This window comes from Lepidochelys olivacea (assembly GCF_965140295.1).
Source record: "Lepidochelys olivacea isolate rLepOli2 genome assembly, chromosome: 3".
Lineage (NCBI taxonomy): Eukaryota > Metazoa > Chordata > Testudines > Cheloniidae > Lepidochelys > Lepidochelys olivacea.
This window is the reverse complement of record NC_140413.1, coordinates 108,757,555-108,784,983: the sequence shown is the minus strand read 5'-3', so window position 1 is coordinate 108,784,983 and position 27,429 is coordinate 108,757,555. Positions and strand designations below refer to the sequence as shown.

Here is a 27,429-nt window from a genome sequence, read left to right as displayed (position 1 = left end):
CTGCAGAGAATTTTGCCCAAAATGACAAGTTCCAGGGAGATGCCAATGGGAATTATAGTTAGCTGGATGACAGAATAGGTTGGAGCTAGAGCTGGGCAAATCACTGATTTGGCAATTAAAAAAAACAATAGCACCCAAATCAAATTTGAAAAATTCCAGACAAATTTGGCAAATTGAAGTCCATTTCAGATTAAATTAAACATTTTATTCGACTGAAAACATTTTGTTCTGGCCATTTTTAAAGGGCTAGATTCACAAAATAGCCAGAGGAGAATGAGTTGGTGTAAGGAACATTCTGAGAGAGGTTAAAATGGAGATTTCATGATCCTCAGGTCTGTACTGAGGTCCTAGACCGAGGGTTATTCTCTGACCAGTGGGTAAGTAATAGGTTTAATGGTTTACTTAAATCAAAGAATACACACCTGAGAAAACAAGTTTTAATTTCTGAATCATATCTGTTCTATATTTCCATTTCTGTCCATCCCCTAGTATTTTTAAACAATATCACCAGCTTGATTTCATTGTTCTAATAATTTCCATCAAATACATTTGGCAATTATTAACTTTTATTAACCTTTCTCGTAAGTGTTTGCTAAACACACAACTACTTGTTCTTCTGCTGCAACAATAAGGGCAAAAGCATAGAGTACAGTTTCTCCCTTGCAATCCTCTTAAAGGAATAAGTGCCCACAAACAAAGACAGACGAAGGAAAATACTTGATATAGGATGAAGGAAACCCATCTTCAAGAAACTGAAATTGAGGACAACTTATAATTTATCCCATATATTCAAAACATGGGTCACAGCACACCACAAACTAGGTGTCTTATTCCTTAAATATTCCAGAAAAACAAAAGATTAAAATCTATTCCTTAATGTGTAACCTCAAATCATACACTTAAAAAAACCCCATAAAATCTGTTTCCCCATTGCTATTAGCAATACGGAAAACAGATTGTTCAACCATGGACAACATGTGAATCAGTTTGAACTCTGAAGTCTTAGTAGGTACCATCCTACAAAGAAACTTTGTTGCAGACATGTAATAAATGTATGTTTCCTTCCAGTATGTAGGAACTCCACAGAACTCACCTTTTAATAAACAAGAAATCTTCTGGGCACAATATTTTATGCTTTTGAATTCTAATAAGCCCTCGTTAAATGTATAAAGTACATAATTGACAAAGATTTTTTTCAATAGAAAGATCTAATACCATTTAGTTATATACTGCTTCAAAAAAAGATTAAATGGTTACTCAAAATTTTCCTAATAAGCAAAAATGTATCAAGTTACAGTAGAACATTGTTTCTGCAACTATAACCAAGCACAATGGGAAAAATATTTCTTGCTGTCTATAGTCAGTCCTGTGCCTTAATAATAGCCAAGTTTTTAAATTTACCACTTATGCTAACACTTTACTGGAACTTGAAATTTCAGTTGAGGCTAATTTTGAAAAACACAAAGTAGGTTTTCATTAAGAAACATATTACAGTATGTCAAATACGGGTGAGGGTGAGAGGGTCTACACTGTAGCTGCTGTATAAAACAAGCAGACAGAAATAGCTTGGTAATGCTAAACAGAATGATCCTATAGAACTGCAATACACTACACAGTTCTCAGCCTTAGAAGACAAGAAGGCCAAGCAGAGCTTCCTTATTCTTTATCACTTGTCACAAGAAAAAATGACATTGGATCTACTGCAGGTAGAAAAGGTCAAGTCTGCCAACATTTTATTACTCCCCAAACTCCCCAAAGTGGAAAAACCCCATTTAACTGCTGAAAAATGTTGGCCAGAGGCTTTTTCCTCTGTTCCACTCAGCTTTTCAACCAAACTATGGCCAGCTAGAGTTCTGGGAGAAGTAAGCAACTTGAAATCTTGTATGTGTTTTCTTCCCTTGCATTTCAGGAAAATCACTAATACACATGCTGAGTAAGGGCTTTTTTAACTGTCATCTGTCCAAAAGATTAATTTGAAGATGATGGGAGAAGGAGAAGGGAGAGCTGAAAAAAAAAAATCTAAGGATCAAATTCTTTTTGCACCTATTTTACACCAGTTAGTCCAATGATTTAAACAGAGATACTTCAGATTTATAACACTGTGTTATCAGAATCAGGCCCTATATCTCTGCTTCTTAGAAGTTGCTGGAACACACTGACTATTATCACTTATACTATTTTATACTGCATTTACTGGATATGGAAATATGATTTATGTACGTACTATAGTGTTGAAAAGATTCAGGGACAATAGTGTTGCTTTCAGTACACCTGCACAGCTATCAATAACCTTTAAATTAGAGCTACAGTAAGTAAAATGAACACAATTTAGTTAATAAATATACTCTTGAAAATTTACAGGTTAATTTGAAAAGAGCCAAGAGTGAAAGGTTGAAAAAAATCAGTATCGAAGAAGTTTCCTTCATCAAACCTCTACAACAGAAGTGAAAACTTAGTTACAAAAACAAGTAATTATCTCTCAAACACAGTTATTTTGCAAGTTTATTTTCCAGTCAGACTGTCTTTGATATTACTTGGGGACATCTTTTTCTTTAGATATTGAACAGGCCAGAGATTTATTATCAGAGTTTTCCTCCTTGTGTTTAGAAAATGACATCCCTTGAAGAAATCATACAATTCTATTAAACAATCTACCCTCCACACATATTACTTAATGAAGGAAGAATTCCACCTTGTTCACCATTAATCACCTATGCCCTTTTCTCCAGTGGAGCTATATAACTTTTCTTTTAGACATTACTAGATAGTAAATCTGATCATCAGTGGGGTGTGGATACAGCTCGGCACTGAACAAGCACCACTGAGAAGACCTTGCCATATGATTAACACAAACTATTTAATACAGCCTAGAAAAGGAAATGCTCAAAAAAAGTCTTTTACAATACACATTTTAAAATAAACATAGTTTAAGCCCAAGGTGTATTCTTTAAAAACTATTATAGTCTAACAATAAATAAATACTTCTAAATGTATATCTTTCTATTTAAAATTTTCTGTTTGCTATTTTTGTGAGACAAACATAGAATCATAGAATCATAGAATATCAGGGTTGGAAGGGACCCCAGAAGGTCATCTAGTCCAACCCCCCGCTCAAAGCAGGACCAATTCCCAGTTAAATCATCCCAGCCAGGGCTTTGTCAAGCCTGACCTTAAAAACCTCTAAGGAAGGAGATTCTACCACCTCCCTAGGTAACGCATTCCAGTGTTTCACCACCCTCTTAGTGAAAAAGTTTTTCCTAATATCCAATCTAAACCTCCCCCACTGCAACTTGAGACCATTACTCCTCGTTCTGTCATCTGCTACCATTGAGAACAGTCTAGAGCCATCCTCTTTGGAACCCCCTTTCAGGTAGTTGAAAGCAGCTATCAAATCCCCCCTCATTCTTCTCTTCTGCAGGCTAAACAATCCCAGCTCCCTCAGCCTCTCCTCATAACTCATGTGTTCCAGTCCCCTAATCATTTTTGTTGCCCTTCGCTGGACTCTCTCCAATTTATCCACATCCTTCTTGAAGTGTGGGGCCCAAAACTGGACACAGTACTCCAGATGAGGCCTCACCAATGTCGAATAGAGGGGAACGATCACGTCCCTCGATCTGCTCGCTATGCCCCTACTTATACATCCCAAAATGCCATTGGCCTTCTTGGCAACAAGGGCACACTGCTGACTCATATCCAGCTTCTCGTCCACTGTCACCCCTAGGTCCTTTTCTGCAGAACTGCTGCCTAGCCATTCGGTCCCTAGTCTGTAGCTGTGCATTGGGTTCTTCCGTCCTAAGTGCAGGACCCTGCACTTATCCTTATTGAACCTCATCAGATTCCTTTTGGCCCAATCTTCCAATTGGTCTAGGTCCTTCTGTATCCTATCCCTCCCCTCCAGCGTATCTACCACTCCTCCCAGTTTAGTATCATCCGCAAATTTGCTGAGAGTGCAATCCACACCATCCTCCAGATCATTTATGAAGATATTGAATAAAACCGGCCCCAGGACCGACCCTTGGGGCACTCCACTTGATACCGGCTGCCAACTAGACATGGAGCCATTGATCACTACCCGTTGAGCCCGACAATTTAGCCAGCTTTCTACCCACCTTATAGTGCATTCATCCAGCCCATACTTCCTTAACTTGCTGACAAGAATACTATGGGAGACCGTGTCAAAAGCTTTGCTAAAGTCAAGAAACAATACATCCACTGCTTTCCCTTCATCCACAGAACCAGTAATCTCATCATAAAAGGCGATTAGATTAGTCAGGCATGAGCTTCCCTTGGTGAATCCATGCTGGCTGTTCCTGATCACTTTCCTCTCATGCAAGTGCTTCAGGATTGATTCTTTGAGGACCTGCTCCATGATTTTTCCAGGGACTGAGGTGAGGCTGACTGGCCTGTAGTTCCCAGGATCTTCCTTCTTCCCTTTTTTAAAGATTGGCACTACATTAGCCTTTTTCCAGTCATCCGGGACTTCCCCGGTTCGCCACGAGTTTTCAAAGATAATGAAACAATATGTTACACTTTGCTTCTTGATTTTTAGTTATTACTTAGAGGTAGAAAATCCAACTTCGAACTCAAGTACCAAGGTCTGTTCATAACACAGACTTAACACCCACTATCCATTGAAATGGGGGTGGGGGGAAGGACACGAAGGGAGGGAACAGCAGGAAGTTACATATAGAAGTAATATCAAGGAGTGGTCACTACTGACAATTTTACTGCTAAACAATGTGCAGAAATGCCCTTCACCCCTGGCACTGCCAACACTCATGAACGTGTTTAACTTTAAAACCTTGAGTAGTCACAAGAAGTCAATGGGAGTACTCATCATAGTAAAGTTAAAAACACACATTTATAGGATTGAAGCCTATCTCCTTGATCCTGAAACTCCTTGTCCCTGCATCAAATCCCACCAACATGGAGTTCAAAAGGGCTCTCCAGCACATCAACACACCAGAAGTTGCAGGATTGGAGCCATACAATATAGCAGGAACAGTTTCATTGCTAGAGATGGGTCGGATGTCTATTTGTATGAAACACTACTTAAAGTTTTGAAATAATTTCAGTGATGACTGATTCTTTTGCTCTGTGACATTTAAAAGGATTCAGAATCTATACAGTGTTTGGTTTTGAAAACAAGATGTCATCACTTTTTACTTTAAGTTGTAATGAGAAACATTATGTCACTGGAACATATTCTTCTGCTATGTTCAATAACACAGTAAGCACACTTAAGTGACCAAATGGAAAAGTCAAGGCCACCTACACTAATTTAAAGCTCAAGCAGGGAAGTACCATAAATGATATAAAGCTAATTGGCACTTTATCTCCTCTCCCTTAAGTACTTATTCACTGAAGTACAAATATCACAAAATACATTCAAATATCACAATATATTAAGGTGTGATAAAAAGTTAGTTTTTTCCTACATACTCCTGAGAACTTATATTAGATTTCAAAACAAATATATAAATCAAAAAAACGAGAAATTATATTGGTTAATCATCAAACATTTCTGCATTTAGTTTCATCAGAACAAAAACCTGCACTTACTTGCTTACATGAAACTCTATTATTTGTATGACGTAGTTAGACATTGTGTTACATCTGATAACGAAAAAGCACTTCAGGAGCTAGCTAGTGCTTCCTGTCACATACAAGATGACTTTGTGTTGTGTTTTACTAGAACCATCCAGCAATTATTATTATAAACCTCTAGTTTTCCTGTTATTTTACAGATGCCTTATTCAACTTGTTGATATTCTAGTACTGTATTAGCATATTATTTGTGTGCACGAAATAAAGAATAGCATCATTCTTGTGCCTCCGAGTTGCCTATGTTTTTCAAAACACTGCAAGCCTGCATTTTCAGTTTACCTCTGTATACAAAGAAGTACTTTATTAAATCATTGGTTAAAAAGTTCCTTTCCCCATTTACTTTCTGAAAATATACTACTACAACTCCAAGAAGTTACCTCCTGATAAAGTTATCTCAAAGGGGAAGAATAAGTCATTTAAGAGACAGAAACAGTACACCTAAAACTTAGGTTGACCTAGCTATGTTGCTCAGCGATGTGAATAATTCACACCCCGGAGAGATGTACTTAGGCCAGGCTAAGCCCCAATATAGACACCACTAAATGAATGGAAGAATTCTTCTGTCAACTACTACTACCTCTCGAAGAGGTAGATTAACTACAGCAATGAAAAAAACCCTTCTGACAGTATAGCAAGGGTCTACACTAGTGCAGCTGTGCTACTGTAGTGTAGACAAGCCTTAAGAAAATATAATTTCCTCCCTGCTGAAAATGAGTGAGGGCCATTCTACAGTACAGTGCTACATAAACGCAGCTACACTGATGCAACTGCGCCACTGTAACATGTCTGGTGATGCGCTATGCTGTCGGGAGAGCACTCTCCCGTTGGCATATACTTCAGCAAGAAACATAAGCTATGTTGGCAGGAGAGCATCTTCCGCCGACGTAGCACTGGCGTGAACAGCGCAAAACTTGCATCCACGTAACCTGAGCAACGTAAGTTAGATTGACTTGGGCTGTAGGGTAGACCTGCCCTTAGAAAGAGGAAATGTCAAATAATAACAAATGAAGATTTTAAATATCTAGAAGGATACACAAACACCTGCCTCAAAAGATGAGGAAAGTGAACTGCTGAAGGCAAGACAATTCAGCAGCAGAGCTGGGAACAGAACCAAGCTCCCCTCAATCCTAGTCTGTTTCTCCATTTTAAGAGTCTACTTTTATATATTTCAAAGAGGCATTTGAAAACCTCCATCACTGATTTTTTTAAAACCCCTTATTAAAACTATTCCAACTTCTAAGCAAAGGCAAGGAGGAGTACTTGTGGCACCTTAGAGACTAAAAAATTCATCTGGGCATAAGCTTTATAGGGAGGTGAAGGTGGTGCCACTGGGTGGTATTTTGCTAGACGTTGTGTCTTGGGCATTAATCACTGAGGGTTGGGCGGCGACCCAGAATAGGTGCTCCCTTAATTAAAGGCAACGCTAAATTTGGAACAAACATTAATTTTTCGCACCGGATTAAAAGTGGACAAATTTAGTCGTGGTACAAAACGATTTATTAGGTTAGTATTCCTAACTCCACCCCCGAAAAAGTGGTCTGTCCCGGGAGGGGGGCGGGGGGGACGCGGCCCGCCCGGATTGTAGCTCGGGTCGGGCCTGCAGATCAGGACCCAGCGAGACGCGGGCCCAGGGGGCTGCGGTTAGAAGGGGCGTTGGGGGCGGGGCAGGGGACACAGTCACGGGGTGGGGGCGTGGCTGTCGGGGACCGGTCGGAGAGTGGGGGGCGGGGCGGGGCTCCCGTGGCCGTGGCAGCCTCACTCACAGTAATACGCCACCACCGGCTCCCGCTTGTCCAGCTCCTGCCCGGTTCGCAAGTGATGCTGGAGGCTCCTGAACTGCTCAGGCAAAGGAGGAAGGGCCGCAGCCGCCATGACGCCCCAGTCGGACCCGCGGCGCCAGCACTAGCAACAACAACTAGTCCCACGCCCGACCCCCGCGGCCCACTTCCGCTTCCGGTGCCGCGGCAGCCGCCGGCCGAGGCGTGCGGGGGGGGGGGAGAGCGTGGCGCCTCGCTCCTGCAGCAGCGACACCTGGTGAGCGACGGGGAAAAATGAGGCGGGGAGGGCTGCCACCTGCGGCGCGAAGTGGCGTAGTAGGGAGCGCGCCGGCCTGGGAGCGGGGCGACTCGCGTTCGAAGCCCATCGCGGACACGAGCCTCCCTTTATCCGCGAGCTTTAGCAATGGGGCTAGCCTGTGGTCGCTAGTGCAGCCGCTGCGGGCCTGTTCCTAGCCACAAAGGGGAGACAAAAGTTGTGGCCTCCTCTACTGTGTGGGTTCCCCTGTCAAATAGAGCAGGGCTGCTTAGGCGGCAGCTGTGATCATAAGGGAAGCCGTGGGTCGGTGCAAAGGGTGGCGTATAGGCACGTGCCTGAATGTTGCTCTCAATTGCGTTAAGGGGTGGAAGTGACTTGTTAGTGCTCTTGTACCCTTCCTGTCTCATCTTAGCTTTTGCTTCCTCTAGCAAACAAATAGCACAGCCCTCACCCTTGAAAGTTTAGGTTGCACTATGAGGTTTTCAAAGGCACAAAAAGGTAATTGGATGTAAAATTCCCAGAGACAGTCAGTCCTATTTGGGACTAAGCACCTCCCCCTCTAGAGTCGATCTCTAGAGGATGTATAGGTTAGTTTTATTTGAGAACAAACCATAAGACAAAAGTTTTATTCAGAACAGTGATTTAGCAAACCATACTATGGCAAGCTGGCAGATTCACCAGCCTGGAACAGTGCATTCCTAGTGGACCTACAAGCTATGCTTCTTAGGAAATTTTTCCTTCGAGTCTTCATGCCTCCCCTGTGGCTCTTATTTGGATATGGCGGGAGAGGACGGGGGCAAAGGGAAACTTGGATGCAAAGCTGCTTAAGAAATGGAGCTGCTTAAGTGATTCACTGTAAAGTGGGCACTTTTCCTGGAGAACCTCTGCACTCTACAACCCCCTTCAGTCATCTCCCCTGTTGCACATCTGAATGGATTTTTTTCCATTTATTTTTAAATGGTTAAAAATGTAGCAAATACATGCTTGAATGTGTCATGAGTTGGGACATGGGAGGATGGAGGGGATTAAATATGATGGAGTGGACAGGGGACTGGATGGGATAGAAAGTTGTGAGGGGACTGGAGCATTGTGGTATTATGCTGGAGGTTGGGTGGACCCCAGCAAGCATGTATTTGATATATGGGCAATTACATGATGTCACCACCTCACTGTAACTGCTGGGCCTACTAGCTGCCTTATATTCAGGGTACATGAAGGAACTGTTAAATGCCCATTTAGTGATAATTGAAACAATGAAAGTCATTGCCCGAAGACTAGACTGAATGCAAATGCTGGGGCTAGGGATTGTTTTGATTGCTCTATGTGTGTGTGTCAGAAACAGCCAGAGAAGTAGAAAGCCAAGAGAGCAAGAGGAGAACTTGTAGCATGACCATGAGAGAAAGCCAAGAGAGAGCTTTTGGGGCAGAGTATTGTCTGGAAAAAGGCTTGGAATTGTGAACAAGGAAATTCCCCCTTGTTGTATGATTCCTATTGTGTTCCAGAAAACAGAACTTTGTGTACCTTTTTTGGAAATAAACAAGCTTGCATCAAAGAAATACCTGACTCCTTCAGTTTCTCCTCCTAATAGAAACAACCTGCAAGACCCTGAATATTGGCTAATTGCTCTGGCTGGAAAGGGGTAACAGTGGGGACAAAGACCTAGTGCAGAAAATGGAAGCATGGAATAAAGGTGCAGTCAAGGGTGTGAAGAAAGCTTCAGGTAAGGGCATAAATAAAAAGGAAGTATAAAAGGTGTCAGGGAAGAGAGGTCTGATGGTTTGGAGGACCAGGAGGGTGGGACTTGGGGGATGCTCAAATCTGGGAGTTCAGAGAGGGGCTGTAAAGGTTACAGACAGATATGGCAGAGGGAGCCATGGAGAACAGGGAAAGGGTGTGGTTTTTTAGGTTACACTTTAAATGCTTGAAGTTGTTTAACACTTTCAATATGGATAGAAGTATTTCCCTCCATTATCTAACCCCTCAGGTCCCATATAGCTATAATTCCATACACACACACTAGATGCAGATGTGTAGGGCCCTACCAAATTCACAGTCCATTTTGGTCAATTTCACAGTCATAGGATTTTAAAAATCATAAATGCCATGATTTCAGATATTTAAATCTGAAATGTCACAGTGTTGTAACTGTAGGAATCCTGACCCAAAAAAGCATTGCGGGGGCAGGGAGGGATGTCGCAAGGATATTGTAAGGGGGTCGCAGTATTGTCATCCTTACCTGTGTTGCTGCCTTCAGAGCTGGGCCCTCAGCTAGCAGTTGCCGCTCTCCGGCAAGCTAGCTCTGAAGGCAATGCAGAAGTAAAGGTGGCAATACCACGACCCCCCTACAATAACCCTGCGACCCGCCCACCTCCCCCAAGTCCCCTTTTGGGTCAGGACCCCGTTTGAGAAATGCTTGTCTTCCCCATGAAATATGGTCTTTTGTGTGCTTTTACCCTATACTATGCAGATTTCACAGGAGGAGACCAGATTTCACGGTCCGTGACATGTTTTTCATGGCCACGAATTTGGTAGGGCCCTACAGATGTGCAAAGAACCGCAAAAGGGAAACTGTACTTGGTGTGCCTCATAACAGCTGTTAGAGAAGGCTGCCCTCTTTCAAACCCTGCACGCTAATTCCATTTAAACCCTTTTTCCTCATTTTAGAAAACAAGGAAATTGCCTCGTCTGCCCTCTTCCCACTCCCCCCATCACCAAATACCCCAAACTTTGTTAATTTGAAATTAAGTTCACTCAATAAAGATTTATACAATCTGAAGAGAAACTAGAGCAGGTTATTCAAGAGCACATATCCAGTTTCTCAAACTTGTCCTCAAGCCCAGAACCTTTACTCTAACCTCAGCAAGATCCTATACTGTTCTGTTTCTATCTAAAATATTCTGAGGCCAGAACAAAGGTTGTACAAGTGAATATAATTTTGGGTAACTGGATGTGTACATTTTGGGTGATTTTACATTAGAATAGAAAGAGAGTTTGTTGTGGAGATTGTCAATCGGTGCAGCTGGACATTATAATTGGGTTTCAAGGCACCTGAGCTTTGGTTGGTGTGGATGTTAATGTTGTCTTAACTAATTATTTCCTTAATGTTTGGCAACTATATTGATAGAAAATCCAGTTCAGCAGCCTTAACTGCAAGTTAAAGTTTTTTTTGTACGGATGATTTATAAGATTTCCCTTGGCTCTGGATTTCAGGCGTATCTCACTGCAATGCCAACAAATGTTCACCTGTGTTCCTGGTACTTAGTGTTGCCTTGTTACCTCCAGAAGAAGGCAAGCAGCGAAGGCCTTATAAATACATAATAATTGAGAGCTCCTAGCAATGTAAGGTTCATTCATCAGGGATTGCCAACAACTTCCACCACACGAGAAAACTCAAGCCTGGCCAAGACTGTCCAAAGTCAGATCTCCTATAAAGCCCCAGCCTTCTATGAAGCTGGTCTCCCTGCAATACAACTCCTGCAGATAGAAAGCTGTGGGTACCCTGTCTGCTGTCCCTTCAGGGTGAATGCTCCCATGGCTACAACAGCTTTTGCAGTTTACACCTCCCTACACCAGCACGAGTGAATCTGGTTAATAGTGTGACCTTTATAGCGACCAGATTATTGATACAACTTCACATTTTTCATTCTGTGCAGTATTTATCTCATATCTTGTGCAGTAATACATTTCATACATGGAGATGTATTTACATTTTAATGCATGGGAAAGGAGCACTCCAGATATCCAATTGAGAGTACATCTACAACATTTGCTGCTTCCATTTACATTAAGAAAATACTTGTTGCCTCTGATATAATATTCTTCATAATTATACTTCATGCTGAGGCCACATAAATCACCTTCACAGAGGAGCGAGCCTATGTAAAACAGAGTTTGAAAATGGCTTGAGAGATGCATTTTGGGCCCAATTCTTCACTCCTTACTGAGGCAAAACTACTATTTAGTTCAATGGGAGTTTTTCTTTATTAAGAAATGCAGGATTGCATCCTATAGAAGGAGGATTATTAAGCAACTTAACCTTTAGGGCATTACATACAACAGCTTATGCATTGAACAAATTACATGTAGTGTTTAGAATGAGAGCTGGTGGAAAATCTTATTTTCTAGATCAAAGTGTCTCCTGTTTGTGTTGTAATGATACAGTTTGTACAGATTCATTGAATAAATTTATTTTCTTGTTAAAAGTAGCTGCTTCCTGTAATAATTTCAAAAAATAAAATAGAATATTTTGACTACTATATTCTGACATTTTATACACTACTTCTCATGTCATGAAATAATGTAAATAATATAAAATGAAAACAATTTGTTTTGAAACAAACATTCAAAAAATTTTCAAAAATGGATTGGTTTTGGAATGAAAACAAATTTCAAGATGTCAAAATTTCTCTCAAAATTCCAAGTTTTGAGTATCCTAGGCCAGGAGATGCTGTGGCCTAAAGGCTGGGTAATGGCCTGTGGTTTATAAGACTTGGGTTCAATTTCTGGCTCTGTGAAGGGACTGCTTGGTGAACTTGAGCACTTTTCTTTGCCTCAATTTCCCCATTGTTATATGGGGATACTCATAGTGTCCAGCTCTCCTTTGCAAAGCACTTTGAGATCTATTGATGAAAAGTCCTATATAGAATCTAGGAATTATTATTATTTGTAATTAACATGAGGTCAGCTGGTCTATTTGGAAAGCATTTGAATTTCATCACTTAAACAGAACTATGAAACACTAGGGAAAAACCCTGACAACATTGTAATTACTGATCTATATTTCGTGTACAGAGATGAACTGGATTGTCAATAGAGTCACACATTTTTGTATTTTTATACATAAAGAGGTTTATTGTACCTGAGATTACAAATTTACTTGGGAAAGAACAGATCCTGTATATATGTAAAAACAGCTGGATGGATATTTGATATATACAACAAAAATAAGTATATACTGACCAAAGTACATGTTATATTCAGCAAGCAAAAAACAAGAGCAGTCCCCCGGCCCTTGTTGTATTTCAAAATATCAAATAAATAATTAGTTAAGTGTGTTTGGCCAAACATATTGCATTCATTTATAATATTAAGACAAGAAAAATATCACTTGTTTCCATGGGAAGAGTCAAAAGATTAATCTATAGTACAAAAACATATTAGAATTTAGGATCTCATCATTAGCCAGCTCATAAAACTAATAAAACTAGGTAACCTGTATACAGTTTACATTGATATGAGTACAACAGCAACCAAATCCTGTATGCTTTACTCACTTGAAGTCACTGGGACTACCTGTGTGGATCACGATTACAAGATTTGCACAATTGAGCCTGTTGGGACAACTTACATGAATAAAGTGAACAGGATTTGGCCTCAGCTTACTGTAAAAGTTGTATTTGGATTCCCCACAGAGATTTCAAAGGTAAATTAATTTTGAAAGACCCTTAAGCCTGTACGTTTTACAGCAACTTTTTGTCTGCTCTTATTTGTTAACTTTTAGTTTAACTGTCTTTTTTTTTTAATAAGTTAAATTTCGCAAATAAGTTAAGCTTTTCCCCCCTCAGTTTATCCTCAGCGCTATGAGCCTCATCCAATGCCCACAGAAGACGATGGAAGGACTCCCATTGACTTCAGTGGACACTGGACCAAGCCCTAAGGTCAGTTTAATTCAAGAGAATGTGTCAGAAAGTCTCTTGTTTTGAGACTTCATCAAAAGTAGGCACACTGGAATATGAAACTGAGGTTTTTTTTTATTTAGTTCCTATGGACAATGATGAAGCAGACAAGACAGCTTAACTTTTAGAAATCAGAACTGAGTGGCAAAAAATCTCCAACAAACAAAAAACCTAGGTGATTATTAGCACTCTAACTGTAAACACTTAAAAAGGAAAACTACCCCTTTCTTTCTGTCCAGTCTTCAAGAAACAAGATTAATTTTCATGTTAAAATTTCCATTAATTATGAGATGGAAACTGGAGTGCAAGAGAAGATGAGATATATTTTCTATAAAAGTCTAAGATGTGTAAATTATAAAAATACATTTAATTCAGAGAATATTTTTAATGCACAGAATATTTATGATTATTTTTATTTAACAGTATATAGTGCCATGGGTGAGTAAAAGTGGCGTGGCAAAAAAAATATATATATATATATCTACAAGGCCCAGTCTTTCAGGCCATACTCCGGCAAAACTCTCACTGAAATCAATGCATGACTGGGCCCACAAGCAGCAGTGTCATCCTGACAGCTCTTTTGAAATTTCCTGTTAAAAAATTAACTCACAGGGCCAGTTCCTCACCTCACCATATAATGAATATGTATGAATTATTAAATGCTACATATCTGAGGCAAGTTTAGGATCTGTACACTTTTACTTCATAAGTAAATATGAGCCATAAATATAAGCTCTGATTCATTACAAAGAAAAGGAAGAGGGGCTAAATTTTATCTTTAAATATAAAGATGAGCAGGGTAGGGGATTAAAGGAAGCTCAAGCTAGCTTTCTTTTTTAAAAGGGAATTTACATCTAGCATTGGACACAGATAAAATAGGTTTGGCTGTTGGAAGCTAGATTTAGACCTTGGTTCATACTAAAATCACAGCACAACCAGGAGTCTTAGTGAAGGCCAGGGATACGGTGGTTCAGGAATCAGGATGCAATGGTAGAGCTGCTTGAGAACATTTTAGAGCATTTTCTTGTACCATGTCAGGCATTACTGAAACATGAAAGCTCACTTCATGAGCATTAAAATTCACTGAACGAAAGGTTAATCGTGAGAGCATTTACGTAGTTTGGAAAGGCTTTCCCCTGCAGATTAATAATCACTCAATTTAAAAATAAACTTGTTCAAATGCATTTGTGCAGTTAAGTTACAAGTTCCAACAAGGGGTAAAGGGGGATGTCATAAATATAAAGGGAAGGATAAACCCCTTTAAAATCCCTCCTGGCCAGAGGAAAGCTCCTCTCACCTGTAAAGGGTTAAGAAGCTAAAGGTAACCTCGCTGGCACATGACCAAAATGACCAATGAGGAGACAAGATACTTTCAAAAGCTGGGAGGAGGGAGAGAAAAAATGGGTCTGTGTCTGTCTATATGATGCTTTTGCCGGGGATAAAACAGGAATGGAGTCTTAGAACTTTTAAAAAAAGAAAAGGAGTACTTGTGGCACCTTTTAGTAAGTAATCTAGCTAGGTATGTGTTAGATTATGATTTCTTTAAATGGCTGAGAAAAGAATTGTGCTGAATAGAATGACTATTTCTGTCTGTGTGTCTTTTTTGTACCTTAAGGTTTTGCCTAGAGGGATTCTCTATGTTTTGAATCTAATTACCCTGTAAGGTATCTACCATCCTGATTTTACAGAGGTGATTCCTTTACTTCTATTTACTTCTATTTCTATTAAAAGTCTTCTTCTTGTAAGAAAACTGAATGCTTTTTCATTGTTCTCAGATCCAAGGGTTTGGGTCTGTGGTCACCGATGCAAATTGGTGAGGATTTTTACCAAACCTTTCCCAGGAAGTGGGGTGCAAGGGTTGGGAGGATTTTGGGGGGGAAAGACGTGTCCAAACTATGTTTCCCAGTAAACCCAGTTAGAGTTTGGTGGTGGCAGTGGATATTCCAAGGACAAAGGATAAAATTAATTTGTACCTTGGGGAAGTTTTAACCTAAGCTGGTAAAAGTAAGCTTAGGAGGTTTTCATGCAGGTTCCCACATCTGTACCCTAGAGTTCAGAGTGGGGGAGGAACCTTGACATGGTGGCAGAGTAGTGGGATTAACCTAAAATCATTTTGAGATCAATTTGAGATTTTTTGAACTAGAAATACAGATTTTAAAAAGAAAAGGAGGACTTGTGGCACCTTAGAGACTAACCAATTTATTAGAGCATAAGCTTTCTCTAAGGTGCCACAAGTCCTCCTTTTCTTTTTGCGAATACAGACTAACACGGCTGCTACTCTGAAACTTGTCATTATGCAAGGCACAGATTTTAAAAAGGATTTTTTTTTTCTTTGGAGCTGCTGGAAAGCAGCTTGTTTTTTCTCTGCTTTGGGGCCAGAGGAGAGACAAAAGGGGATTATCTTTGTGAATTGCAGGTTTTCTTTGCCTGGAGGCAGGGTACTTAACCTCCTGCAGGGAAATTCACAGTCTTGGTAAACCAGAAGCCTTTTTTCCCCCTAAAAGTAAATGGGGGGGGGGTGTTCTACCCATTTGCTTGGAGACAAAAGTGGCAGGGTTTTTTTTTTTTTAGGATTTTGATTTTTTTTACAAGGAACACCGGTTTGAAAAGGAATTTTCTTTCCTTTAGGCTGCTGGTAAGCAGTTTTTCAAGTAGTTGGAGGTTTTTTGCTTTGATTTGAGGCCAGAGCAGAGACAAAGGGAATTGTCTTTTTCTGTAGGCTGACAATCACTATCAGAAAATAGGTATCCTATTCCAGCACAGCAAAATTTTACAGCCAAGTTTGTTTGTTTATTTCTAAACCTCGGGTGTAAAGTTAGTTAAAAACAGAGAGGTTAGGATGACAAAATCCACGGCTCAACAAAAGCTGGAATTAGCCAGATTTCAGGCTGAGGAAAAACAAAAGGAACATGAAAGAAAGACAGAATTCATGCGGCTGGAGAAGGAGGAGAAGGAAAAAGAGAGGAAGCATGTGGAGGAGGAGAGGGAAAAAGAGAGGAAGCATGCACTGTAGATGGAGAAGGTAAAGGCTCAGCAGAATATACCAACAAACCCTAGCAATCCTTCTGCAGGTTTGTAGGTGGGGAACTTCCCATCCCAGAAAGTTCCCCACCTACAAGGCAGGCGATGATACTGAGGCCTTGTTAGAAAACTTCGAAAGGGCCTGCCTTGGGTACAGCATCTCTACAGACCAATACATGGTAGAGCTGAGGCCGCAGCTCAGTGGACCCTTAGCTGAGGTGGCAGCTGAAATGCCTAAAGAACACAGGAACAAGTATGAACTGTTTAAATCCAAGGCGAAAGTCAGAATGGGGATAACACCCGAGCAGTCTCGTTGGAGGTTCAGAGCCCTAAGGTAGAAACCAGACGTGTCATTTACCCGACATGCCTACCACATTGTGAAACATTGGGATGCCTGGATATCAGGAGCAAATGTTGAATCTCCAGTAAATTTGCCCTTCCTAATGCAAATGGAACAATTCTTAGAGGGTGTTCCTGAGGAAATAGAAAGATACATCTTAGATGGGAAGCCCAAAACTGTAATCGAGGCAGGAAAGATTGGAGCCAGATGGGTGGAGGTGGCAGAGAAGAAGAAAACTGGTCGCAGTTGGAGCGGAGACCAGAAGGACAACCCCAGACCACACCCTATTACTGGGGGCCGCCCAAAGCCCCACCTACCTCCCAAAGAACCCTCCAGACCCCTTATCGTCCCACCACCCCGTTCTCCAGCAACCCACCTCGCCCCAGTGACCCGTCAGCTGGACGATGTTTTAAATGTAACGAACTGGGGCATGTAAAGGCCAACTGCCCCAAGAACCCCAACAGATTACAGTTCATTGCACCGGGATCACACCAGAGGTCCGCAGGCCCAGATACCTCCCAGATACCCTTGGAGCGGAGGGAAGCTGTGAGTGTGGGTGGGAAGAAGGTCACCGCGTGGAGGGACACCGGAGCACAAGTGTCAGCTATCCATGCTTCCTTAGTGGACCCCAATTTAATCAACCCAGAGATCCAAGTGACGATTCAACCCTTCAAGTCCAACTCTTTCAATTTGCCTACAGCCAAGTTGCCTGTCCAGTACCAGGGCTGGTCAGGAATGTGGACTTTTGCAGTCTATGATGATTATCCCATCCCCATGCTGTTGGGGGAAGACTTGGCCAATCATGTGAAGCGGGCCAAGAGGGTGGGAATGGTCACCCGCAGCCAGGCTAAACAAGCCGTGAGGCCTAGTTCTGTTCCGGAAACTTCTATCAGGACCCGGTCAGAGGTGATGGACCCGGACCCCAGGCCAATGTCTGCAACAGCAGTAGTGGATCCAGTCCCAGAGACCCAGATGGAACCAGTCCCAGAACTGGAACCAGCGGAACAACCAGCACCAGACCATTTGCCAGCACTGAATCCAGTACTTGCAACCTCAACACCAGAGGGCCCCACCGAACCTGAACCGGCAGCAGCCGATAACCCTACACAAGAGGCTCAGCCGGAGCCTGAATCCCAACATAGTGCACCAGCGGAAAGCGATTCACAGTCAACAGAAACAGCCCCATCCCCTACATCGCTTCCAGAGGGACCAAGCATAGGTCCACAATCCAATGAGGAACTGATGTCTCCAGCATCAAGGGAACAGTTCCAGACTGAACAGGAAGCAGATGAAAGCTGCCAGAGAGCTTGGACGGCAGCACAGAGCAACCACCGCCTCTCAGCTCTTCTAATCGATCCAGGTTTGTTGTAGAAAGAGGACTTTTATACAAGGAAACTCTTTCTGGTGGACACCAGGAAGACTGGCATCCTCAGAGACAGTTGGTAGTTCCAACTAAATACCGGGCCAAGCTCTTGAGCTTAGCCCATGATCACCCTAGGGGCCATGCTGGGGTGAACAGGACCAAAGACCGTTTGGGGGGGTCATTCCACTGGGAGGGAATGGGCAAGGATGTTTCTACCTATGTCCGGTCTTGTGAAGTATGCCAAAGAGTGGGAAAACCCCAAGACCAGGTCAAAGCCCCTCTCCAGCCACTCCCCATCGTTGAAGTTCCATTTCAGTGAGTAGCTGTGGATATTCTGGGTCCTTTTCCGAAAAAGACACCCAGAGGAAAGCAGTACATACTGACTTTCATGGATTTTGCCACCCGATGGCCGGAAGCAGCAGCTCTAAGCAACACCAGGGCTAAAAATGTGTGCCAGGCACTAGCAGACATTTTTGCCAGAGTAGGTTGGCCCTCCGACATCCTCACAGATGCAGGGACTAATTTTCTGGCAGGAACTATGGAAAACCTTTGGGAAGCTCCTGGGGTAAATCACTTGGTTGCCACTCCTTACCACCATCAAACAAATGGCATGGTGGAGAAGTTTAATGGAACTTTGGGGGCCATGATACGTAAATTCGTAAATGAGCACTCCAATGATTGGGACCTAGTGTTGCAGCAGTTGCTCTTTGCCTACAGAGCTGTACCACACCCCAGTTTAGGGTTTTCCCCATTTGAACTTGTATATGGCCGTGAGGTTAAGGGGCCATTACAGTTGGTGAAGCAGCAATGGGAGGGATTTACACCTTCTCCAGGAACTAACATTCTGGACTTTGTAACCAACCTACAAAACACTCTTTAGCCCTTGCTAAAGAAAACTTACAGGATGCTCAAAAAGAGCAAAAAACCTGGTATGATAAACATGCCAGAGAGCGTTCCTTCAAAGTAGGGGACCAGGTCATGGTCTTAAAGGCGCTCCAGGCCCATAAAATGGAAGCATCGTGGGAAGGGCCATTCACGGTCCAGGAGCGCCTGGGAGCTGTTAATTATCTCATAGCATTCCCCACCTCCAACTGAAAGCCTAAGATGTACCATATTAATTCTCTAAAGCCCTTTTATTCCAGAGAATTAAAGGTTTGTCAGTTTACAGCCCAGGGAGGAGATGACGCTGAGTGGCCTGAAGGTGTCTACTACGAAGGGAAAAGTGCTGGTGGTGTGGAAGAGGTGAACCTCTCCATGACCCTTTGGCGTATGCAGCGACAGCAGATCCAGGAGCTGTGCACTAGGTACGCTCCAACGTTCTCAGCCACCCCAGGACTGACTGAATGGGCATACCACTCCATTGACACAGGTAATGCTCGCCCAATTAAAGTCCAACCTTACCGGGTGTCTCCTCAAGCTAAAACTGCTATAGAACGGGAGATCCAGGATATGTTACAGATGGGTGTAATCTGCCCCTGTGGAAGTGCCTGGGCATCTCCAGTGGTTCTAGTTCCCAAACCAGATGGGGAAATACGTTTTTGCATGGAGTACCGTAAGCTAAATGCTGTAACTCGCCCAGACAACTATCCAATGCCACGCACAGATGAACTATTAGAGAAACTGGGACGGGCCCAGTTCATCTCTACCTTGGACTTAACCAAGGGGTACTGGCAGGTACCACTAGATGAATCTGCCAAGGAAAGGTCAGCCTTCACCACACATCTTGGGCTGTATGAATTTAATGTACTCCCTTTTGGGCTGCGAAATGCACCCGCCACCTTCCAAAGACTTGTAGATGGTCTCCTAGCGGGATTAGGAGAATATGCAGTCACCTACCTTGACGATGTGGCCGTATTTTCGGATTCCTGGGCAGACCACCTGGAACATCTACAAAAAGTCCTTGAGCGCATAAGGAAGACAGGACTAACTGTTAAGGCTAACAAGTGTCAAACAGGCCTAAACAGAGTGACTTACCTTGGACACCAGGTGGGTCAAGGAACTATCAGCCCCCTACAGGCCAAAGTGGATGCTATCCAAAAGTGGCCTGTCCCAAAGTCAAAGAAACAGGTTCAATCCTTCTTAGGCTTGGCCGGTTATTACAGACGATTTGTACCACAATACAGCCAAATCGCCGCCCCACTGACAGACCTAACCAAAAAGAAACAGCCAAATGCCGTTCAGTGGAACGAAAAGTGTCAGAAGGCCTTTAACAAGCTTAAAGCGACACTCATGTCTGACCCTGTACTAAGGGCCCCAGACTTTGACAAACCATTCCTAGTAACCACAGATGCGTCCAAGCGTGGTGTGGGAGCAGTTTTAATGTAGAAAGGACCTGATTCCACCCTGTAGTGTTTCTCAGCAAAAAACTGTCTGAGAGGGAAAGCAACTGGTCAGTCAGTGAAAAAGAATGTTACGCCATTGTCTACGCTCTGGAAAAGCTACGCCCATATGTTTGGGGACGGCGTTTCCACCTGCAAACCGACCATGCTGCACTGAAGTGGCTTCACACCGTCAAGGAAACTAACAAAAAACTTCTTCGGTGGAGTTTAGCTCTCCAAGATTTTGATTTCGACATCCAACACATCTCAGGAGCTTCTAACAAAATGGCTGATGCACTCTCCCGTGAAAGTTTCCCAGAATCAACTGGTTAAAATCATCCTTGAGATGTGGAAAATATTGTTAGTCTTTATGTACTTGGTAGTATATTTAGAGATGCATGTGTCTTATTAACTCTGTTTTTCCTAGAGCTCCAGGAAGAAATCCCAGCCAGTGTTTCACCCTAGCTGAGATTTGGGGGGCGTGTCATAAATATAAAGGGAAGGGTAAACCACTTTAAAATCCCTCCTGGCCAGAGGAAAACTCCTCTCACCTGTAAAGGGTTAAGAAGCTAAAGGTAACCTCACTGGCACATGACCAAAATGACCAAAGAGGAGACAAGATACTTTCCAAAGCTGGGAGGAGGGAGAGAAACAAAGGGTCTGTGTCTGTCTATATGCTGCTTTTGCCGGGGATAGAACAGGAATGGAGTCTTAGAACTTTAGTAAGTAATCTAGCTAGGTATGTGTTAGATTATGATTTCTTTAAATGGCTGAGAAAAGAACTATGCTGAATAGAATGACTATTTCTGTCTGTGTGTCTTTTTTGTAACTTAAGGTTTTGCCTAGAGAGATTCTCTGTGTTTTGAATCTAATTACCCTGTAAGGTATCTACCATCCTGATTTTACAAAGGTGATTCCTTTACTTCTATTTACTTCTATTTCTATTAAAAGTCTTCTTCTTGTAAGAAAACTGAATGCTTTTTCATTGTTCTCAGATCCAAGGGTTTGGGTCTGTGGTCACCGATGCAAATTGGTGAGGATTTTTACCAAACCTTTCCCAGGAAGTGGGGTGCAAGGGCTGGGAGGATTTTGGGGGGAAAGACGTGTCCAAACTATGTTTCCCAGTAAACCCAGTTAGAGTTTGGTGGTGGCAGTGGATATTCCAAGGACAAAGGATAAAATTAATTTGTACCTTGGGAAGTTTTAACCTAAGCTGGTAAAAGTAAGCTTAGGAGGTTTTCATGCAGGTCCCCACATCTGTACCCTAGAGTTCAGAGTGGGGGAGGAACCTTGACAGGGGAAAAAACAACAAAAAACAAATAAACAAACAAAACCCCAACTCATTCCCCCTACCCCCCACCAAATTGCTTTAAATGGCATTGAAGTGGCTCTCATTCACATGTGTAGCTTCATTGGCTTCAATCTATACATGTGAGTAAGGATTATTCATATAAGTAAATATCTTTTGGATCTGGCCATTAGTTATATATTTTACAACAGTAATGTAGAAAAAGCTCATGTAAGGGAAGTTCCTATACAAAATTGCAGAGGTGTACAAAAAGTGGTCTTTGTTTCACACTAAGATCTCCATTGTTCATAAAAAGCCCATCATACACAACAGTGAGAATGATGGCACATAAGTGGGAATAGTTCACTATGACTACAGGGTCATTGATTATTTAAAAAACCCAGCCTCCTACATAATATCTCAAAAATCTCAGCAACACACAACACCACTGTAATCACAGTAAAAGTGTACATAGCAATGAGGAAAATTGTCTTTTCAAAGTGTTCTGGCACCATGCATCTGGTAATATTAAACTTTTTGTCAAGGGCTCCTGCATCACACCTGTAGAGTGGGTTCACTTGGAAGCCAAAGAGATGACTTTGAAGCCAAAAAGCCACAACTTCAAGGACAATCCTTAACAGAACAGAGAGGATATAAAAAACAGTATAGGTGGGCTTTTGGAGGATATCTTCCTGATCGATGTTTCTACATGCAGCATAAAGATGAAACATTGCTCCAGGTACCAGAACCGTCACTAGCTGTAATGCCCAGAATACCTAAAGGGTAGCAGAAACTTCACAGTCAGATCATGTACAATTGCCTTGTGCCAGTTAAAACAGGCATACATCCAAATTTCTTGTGAGAAGTTTTTTTCTATTTATGATATACATTAAAAACAATTACAAGATCATTTAAGATAAGAACAATCACCATTACATATTATTCCAGTTTTACAGTTCATTTACATGTAAACATTCATTTAATTGAAGACTGGTATGAATAAAGTAGGTTACAGTCAATAAATCCTGGGCCTGTATACCCTTATTCACAGGAGTAGTCCTTATTTGTCTGGATAATTCTAGCTATAGACGCTTATATGGCCCTTATCACCAAAGTATGAGGCCCAGATCTTCAAAGATGTTTAAACTCCTAACTTCCACTGAGTTCAGTTGGACTCAGAAGGGAAGTGGAGGTTAAGAGCGTTTGCAGATCTCAGCCTGAGTGCTTCACAATCACTGATGGATTTTATCCTCATAACACACTGTGAGTAAGTTAAATGTTATCCCTATTTTCTTTTACAGATAGACGCACTAAGGCAGATGAGGGGACCTGCTGAAAGTCATACAGAAAATCTGTAGCTGAACCAGGAATCAAACATAGGTCTTCTGAGTGTCAAGCTAGGGCCCTATCTACTAGGCCAACCTTCCTGTTTGTTATGTAGTCACTGGACTGATCTAGGTGAACAAGGATGACTGCATAAGGGGTTACAGAATCCAGCCTTATTGTCTACAAATATTTCCAAGTAGGAGAATGCTATTTATAGTACATTTATGTGCTGATCCTGCAATCTTTATTCATATGAGTTGAAATCAGTCTGACTACTTGCAAGGGTAATGACGGCTCATGTGAATAAAGATGAAAAGATTAGCCCCTTACTTTGTCACAAATGAAAGTTTATTACAGAAGATTATGTTCCACTGATGTCCAAACCAGTATTTCTCAACCTTTTTGATACCAGGGATCAGCTTGCTGCCTTCCTAAACTGTGTCAGGGAGAGCTCAGGAACTGGGGCCAGTTGTTGAAAAACACTACCACCACTTTCTGTTTAATTACTACTCTTTATGTAAAATGGGGAAATGGAATTTACTTTCATTTTATGAACCTTTTATCTATTTCCTAAATAATTGGTTGTTTCAATTAAAAGAAAATTTACCTGAGGAGTTATAGGCCTGAACTGGTTGTAACAGAAGAGATTAACCTCCCTCTTGTCTGGTTCACAGCTGAAATGCAAGGCCTCATTTCCATAAACTGCAAAGCCCAGAACTCCAAGGAAAAACATTCGAACTGAGCCAAAGAAAAGGGTATGGAACTGACCAATCACTGTTGGAGGCCTGAGCTGTAACAGTCGCAGGATTATGCAGCAGGAAAGATAAAGGCAAACATGAACAAAAGTTATTCTTCCAGTTTCAGGTTACCTAGAACATTTATTTCAGGTTTAAAAAACACCCTTCTCACTCTTTTTTTCTCCCTTTTAAAAATAACTATTATACAAAGGGTGTTGTGTACCTTAAACCAAATAGTGGCTTGAAATATAATCAAAGTCCCTGTTATTGTTAGGGACTGATTTTACTTACTGTTTCTAGTACACTCTCATTTATATTGTGTCTGTCAGTTGTTCTGCTTAACAACTATGCTTTTGTGATTTCAGTAGTGGCTTTACATATCAGCTACATTCATAAAACTCAGTATTCTACAATTAGAGACATGTCAGGCAGATTGAAAAAGAATCCTTCAATAAAGAGTCAATCAATTTTTATTATTCTATTGATTAAACTAAGATAATTTAATATTTAGTATCAGAAATTAAACATATAAAGTTCTCAAAAGTGGCTTTGCTAGAACTAGGCTAGGAAACTTTACCTGTTTGCACTGTTACTTTGAGTAGTAGTGCTACATCTTTATTTTCTTTTAGGAAAGCATGGATTATGTAGTTTTTAAAGTCTGCCTTTTCAGAGAATGCTATTCTGTTCCTCCATATTTGATTATCAGAACTTTCATCTCCACCCATGTATATTTGTCATGATAAAGAAAGCACTTTATTTATTTCCCCAACACCTCTCCTTTCATTATTTACTTAATACTCACACATCCTTCATAGAAGTTCTTGATGTAATTTAAAGACATGTCTTGGAAGATGTTATCCTAGTGCAATTGTGGCATAATTCATGCCCCTCATTGCCAATTTGCTGTCATCAGACTCAGTCTGATGCTATTGCTCTCTCATGACCCTTGCTGTACAAAACACTTGTCACTGCACATTTTACTTTTTATCTCTGGGGCCCCAATCAACCTTACTCTTTCAGGACCAAAAAAAAAAAAAAAGAGCCCAAACAAAAGCAGGATACATGTGGTTTGCCTAATAATCCATGAACGGAGTCAGCAGAAACGTGCAACACCGTAACACAGTCACACAATAGACAGGGGAACATGCAAGTGGCAGTGAGCTCCCAACATCACTGTGCTACTTGAGAATGAGAGTAACACAAAAAAATGCCCCTTGGGGGTTTCAATCCCGGTGGGCTCCCATGATGAGATACCCGAGTACAGAGAATGAGTCTCTCTCGCAAAGGAAATCAATAAAAATTTAGGAAACATTGAAGCATCTCGCGCACAGGGATCTGCCTAGCAAACAGCCCCTGGAAGGGACTCCCTTCTAAAGTGAAATCCTGGGGTGGGCAAGGCATTCTTGGTAACCTTACTTCTTACATCTGTGTTCTCTCAACGCCTTTCTGCTCACTCACACACAGGAGTTACACTGGCCCTTCTGATAGTCACTGATAAAATCCTCCCCATTTGCTAACACGATCCTCCTCCTTACAGTCCCCCTCCCCCTCATATTTCACCTTTCCTCTCTCTTTAGTCCCCCTCTAGCCTGACCCACGCAGAGAGTTCAAGTGGGGGCTAGGGAAAGCAGCGCACGGTGTATTTTCCGGGCTGCGCAGCAGCCCGAGGACGCAGAGCCATGCGGGGCTTTCCCTTTCCCCTCCTTCTCAGATGGGAACCAACTTTTCCGCAGAGCTGGACCTAGTGGAAAGCAGGGACCAACCGCAACGAGACGGCGCAGTACGCACCAGCCGCAGCCCCGGCGTGGTGTTGTTGGGGCGCCCCATTCACTTGGCGCTCAAGTCAGGAGCTGCTGCTCTTGGGTCCCGCTTCTCCGCGGCAGCCACTGGCTCCGTCCAGGGAGAGGAGCCGGGAGCATCCTGGAAGGAAGCTGCTGTCCCGCCAGCGGTGCCTCGCCCGCCCAGCGCGCTCACCCCAGGCAGGGAGAGGGAGAGAGAGAGACACACACACACATCTGTGGGCAGCGCTCCCGTAATCATCCGCGGCCTCATGCGTCGCTCCTCCCTGCCTCGCCGCCGCCTCACTCAGCAGGGGCTACTGCGCGCTCAAGCTCAAATTGCGCTGGGGGGAGGAGAAAGCTGGATCTGCCCGCCGATTTGTGTCTCCAAGCGTCCCCCCTTCCACTGCCCAAATAGAGACCACTTTGTCTTTCGGCCACTCAGACTGACCTGGAACTCGGCGAGTCCTTGTACAACCTATTGCAACCTCTCCCTATTTAGGAAACATCTCTGATCAAATAGTTGTTTCTAGCGCTTTGTGATAATTGTTCAGATTATAGGTAACAGTGTCGCTGTTTCACTGGTCTGCTTGCCACGCTCAGATATCTGTAACATGTGCATCTCCTTTTTCTGATTCAAGATCAGGTCATCATTTTCTTAACAGACAGAAAATATAATTAATGAAGTCCGTTGCTGATCAGAAATTATGTTTGGGTAGTATTCAGGACAATCCTGGGAGGCGGCAGAGAAGAGTTTTAATATAAAAAGAAAAGTTACACAGCTTTGCCCTTTCCATATTATAAATATATTTCCGAATTACTTAACTTCACATTGGTTTATTAATATGATTTAAACGACAACAGTTGTTGCTTAATAACTTAACTTTTTTAAATAGGTGAGTGAAATATAGCAGGAACTGGTAAATAAAAACAATAGTTGAAATGATACATGCCAAAAAGCTTCGGATCTAAGCCCTTAAATTCAATTACACAAAAACTATAAGTCTTTGAATAATTACTAAGTATAAGTAGTAGTATTTATTATTTGCATAGCACCTAAAGTGTGCTACATAGTTTAAAGAGCATCAGAAGGAACAGCTCCTGAACAGTTCACTGTTTTAAGTGTAAGATGTAACCCATGATCAAACATTTTTACATATCCTAACAAATGAATTTTGAAGAGGAGATCAGAAGCCAGAGGAAGGAAGGGCAGAATTAGCACAATGAGAGTTGGAAGGTAATCACAGACTTCAAAACAAGGTGTTTTTAAATAGGATTATCGCGTTGTGTCACTTAAATGAGTATGGGATGTTTATCCTACTCCAGTTTTGACATCTCGAACAATGAACACTTACTTGTATGCTGAGCTGATGTAAAACTGTTCTCACGCCTGCTTTACACTCACTCTACATAAAAAGAAAAGGAGGACTTGTGGCACCATAGAGACTAACAAATTTATTTGAGCATAAGCTTTCTTGAGCTAAAGCTCACTTCATAGGATGCATGTAGACATGTGGACATGCATCCGATGAAGTGAGTTGTAGCTCACGAAAGCTTATGCTCAAATAAATGTGTTAGCCTCTAAGGTGCCACAAGTCCTCCTTTTCTTTTTGCAGATACAGACTAACACGGCTGCTACTCTGAAACCTGTCACTCTACATAGGTGCAAATAATGACACAAGCTGCTGGGCATATCCCCCTGTCCCTTCACTTTCCCCTCCCTCTCTGCCAAATCCCTTAGTTTAGTCTTCTTCAGCCCCTTTCCCTTAAATCCATCTCTCTCCATAAAATATATTCATCCACCCACTAAGCATTAGTGATAGGAGCAGGTACTATTTGATTGATCTTGATTTGCACTTAATTTTCACAAATGGGGAAATAACACAGGGGAGGATTTTTTTATTGTTGTCTCAATTGCCAAGCAACTACAATGGTACCAGGC

At 42.0% G+C, this 27,429-nt stretch overlaps 3 protein-coding genes across 3 annotated transcripts in view; 1 reads left to right on the top strand and 2 right to left on the bottom strand.

The window, feature by feature from the left end:
* VTA1 (vesicle trafficking 1) overlaps positions 1-7,568 on the bottom strand; it is a 77,239-nt gene extending 69,671 nt beyond the window's left edge. The window contains exon 1 of the mRNA XM_084622441.1: positions 7,371-7,568. Within this exon, the coding sequence (XP_084478567.1) occupies positions 7,371-7,479 (109 nt within the window). The 5' untranslated portion in view covers positions 7,480-7,568. The remainder of the gene's footprint in view (positions 1-7,370) is intronic.
* A 4,937-nt stretch (positions 7,569-12,505) lies between these two features.
* NMBR (neuromedin B receptor) overlaps positions 12,506-27,429 on the top strand; it is a 47,992-nt gene continuing 33,068 nt past the window's right edge. The window contains exon 1 of the mRNA XM_084622440.1: positions 12,506-13,298. The gene's annotated coding sequence lies outside the window, so the exon portion shown is untranslated. The remainder of the gene's footprint in view (positions 13,299-27,429) is intronic.
* On the bottom strand, positions 21,841-25,742 carry GJE1 (gap junction protein epsilon 1). The gene is made up of 3 exons (XM_084622442.1): positions 25,498-25,742; positions 23,580-23,762; positions 21,841-22,422 (listed from the first exon to the last, which is right to left on the bottom strand). The coding sequence occupies exons 1-3, from the start codon at positions 25,534-25,536 to the stop codon at positions 22,027-22,029; spliced, it is 618 nt and encodes a 205-aa protein (XP_084478568.1). The 5' UTR covers positions 25,537-25,742; the 3' UTR covers positions 21,841-22,026.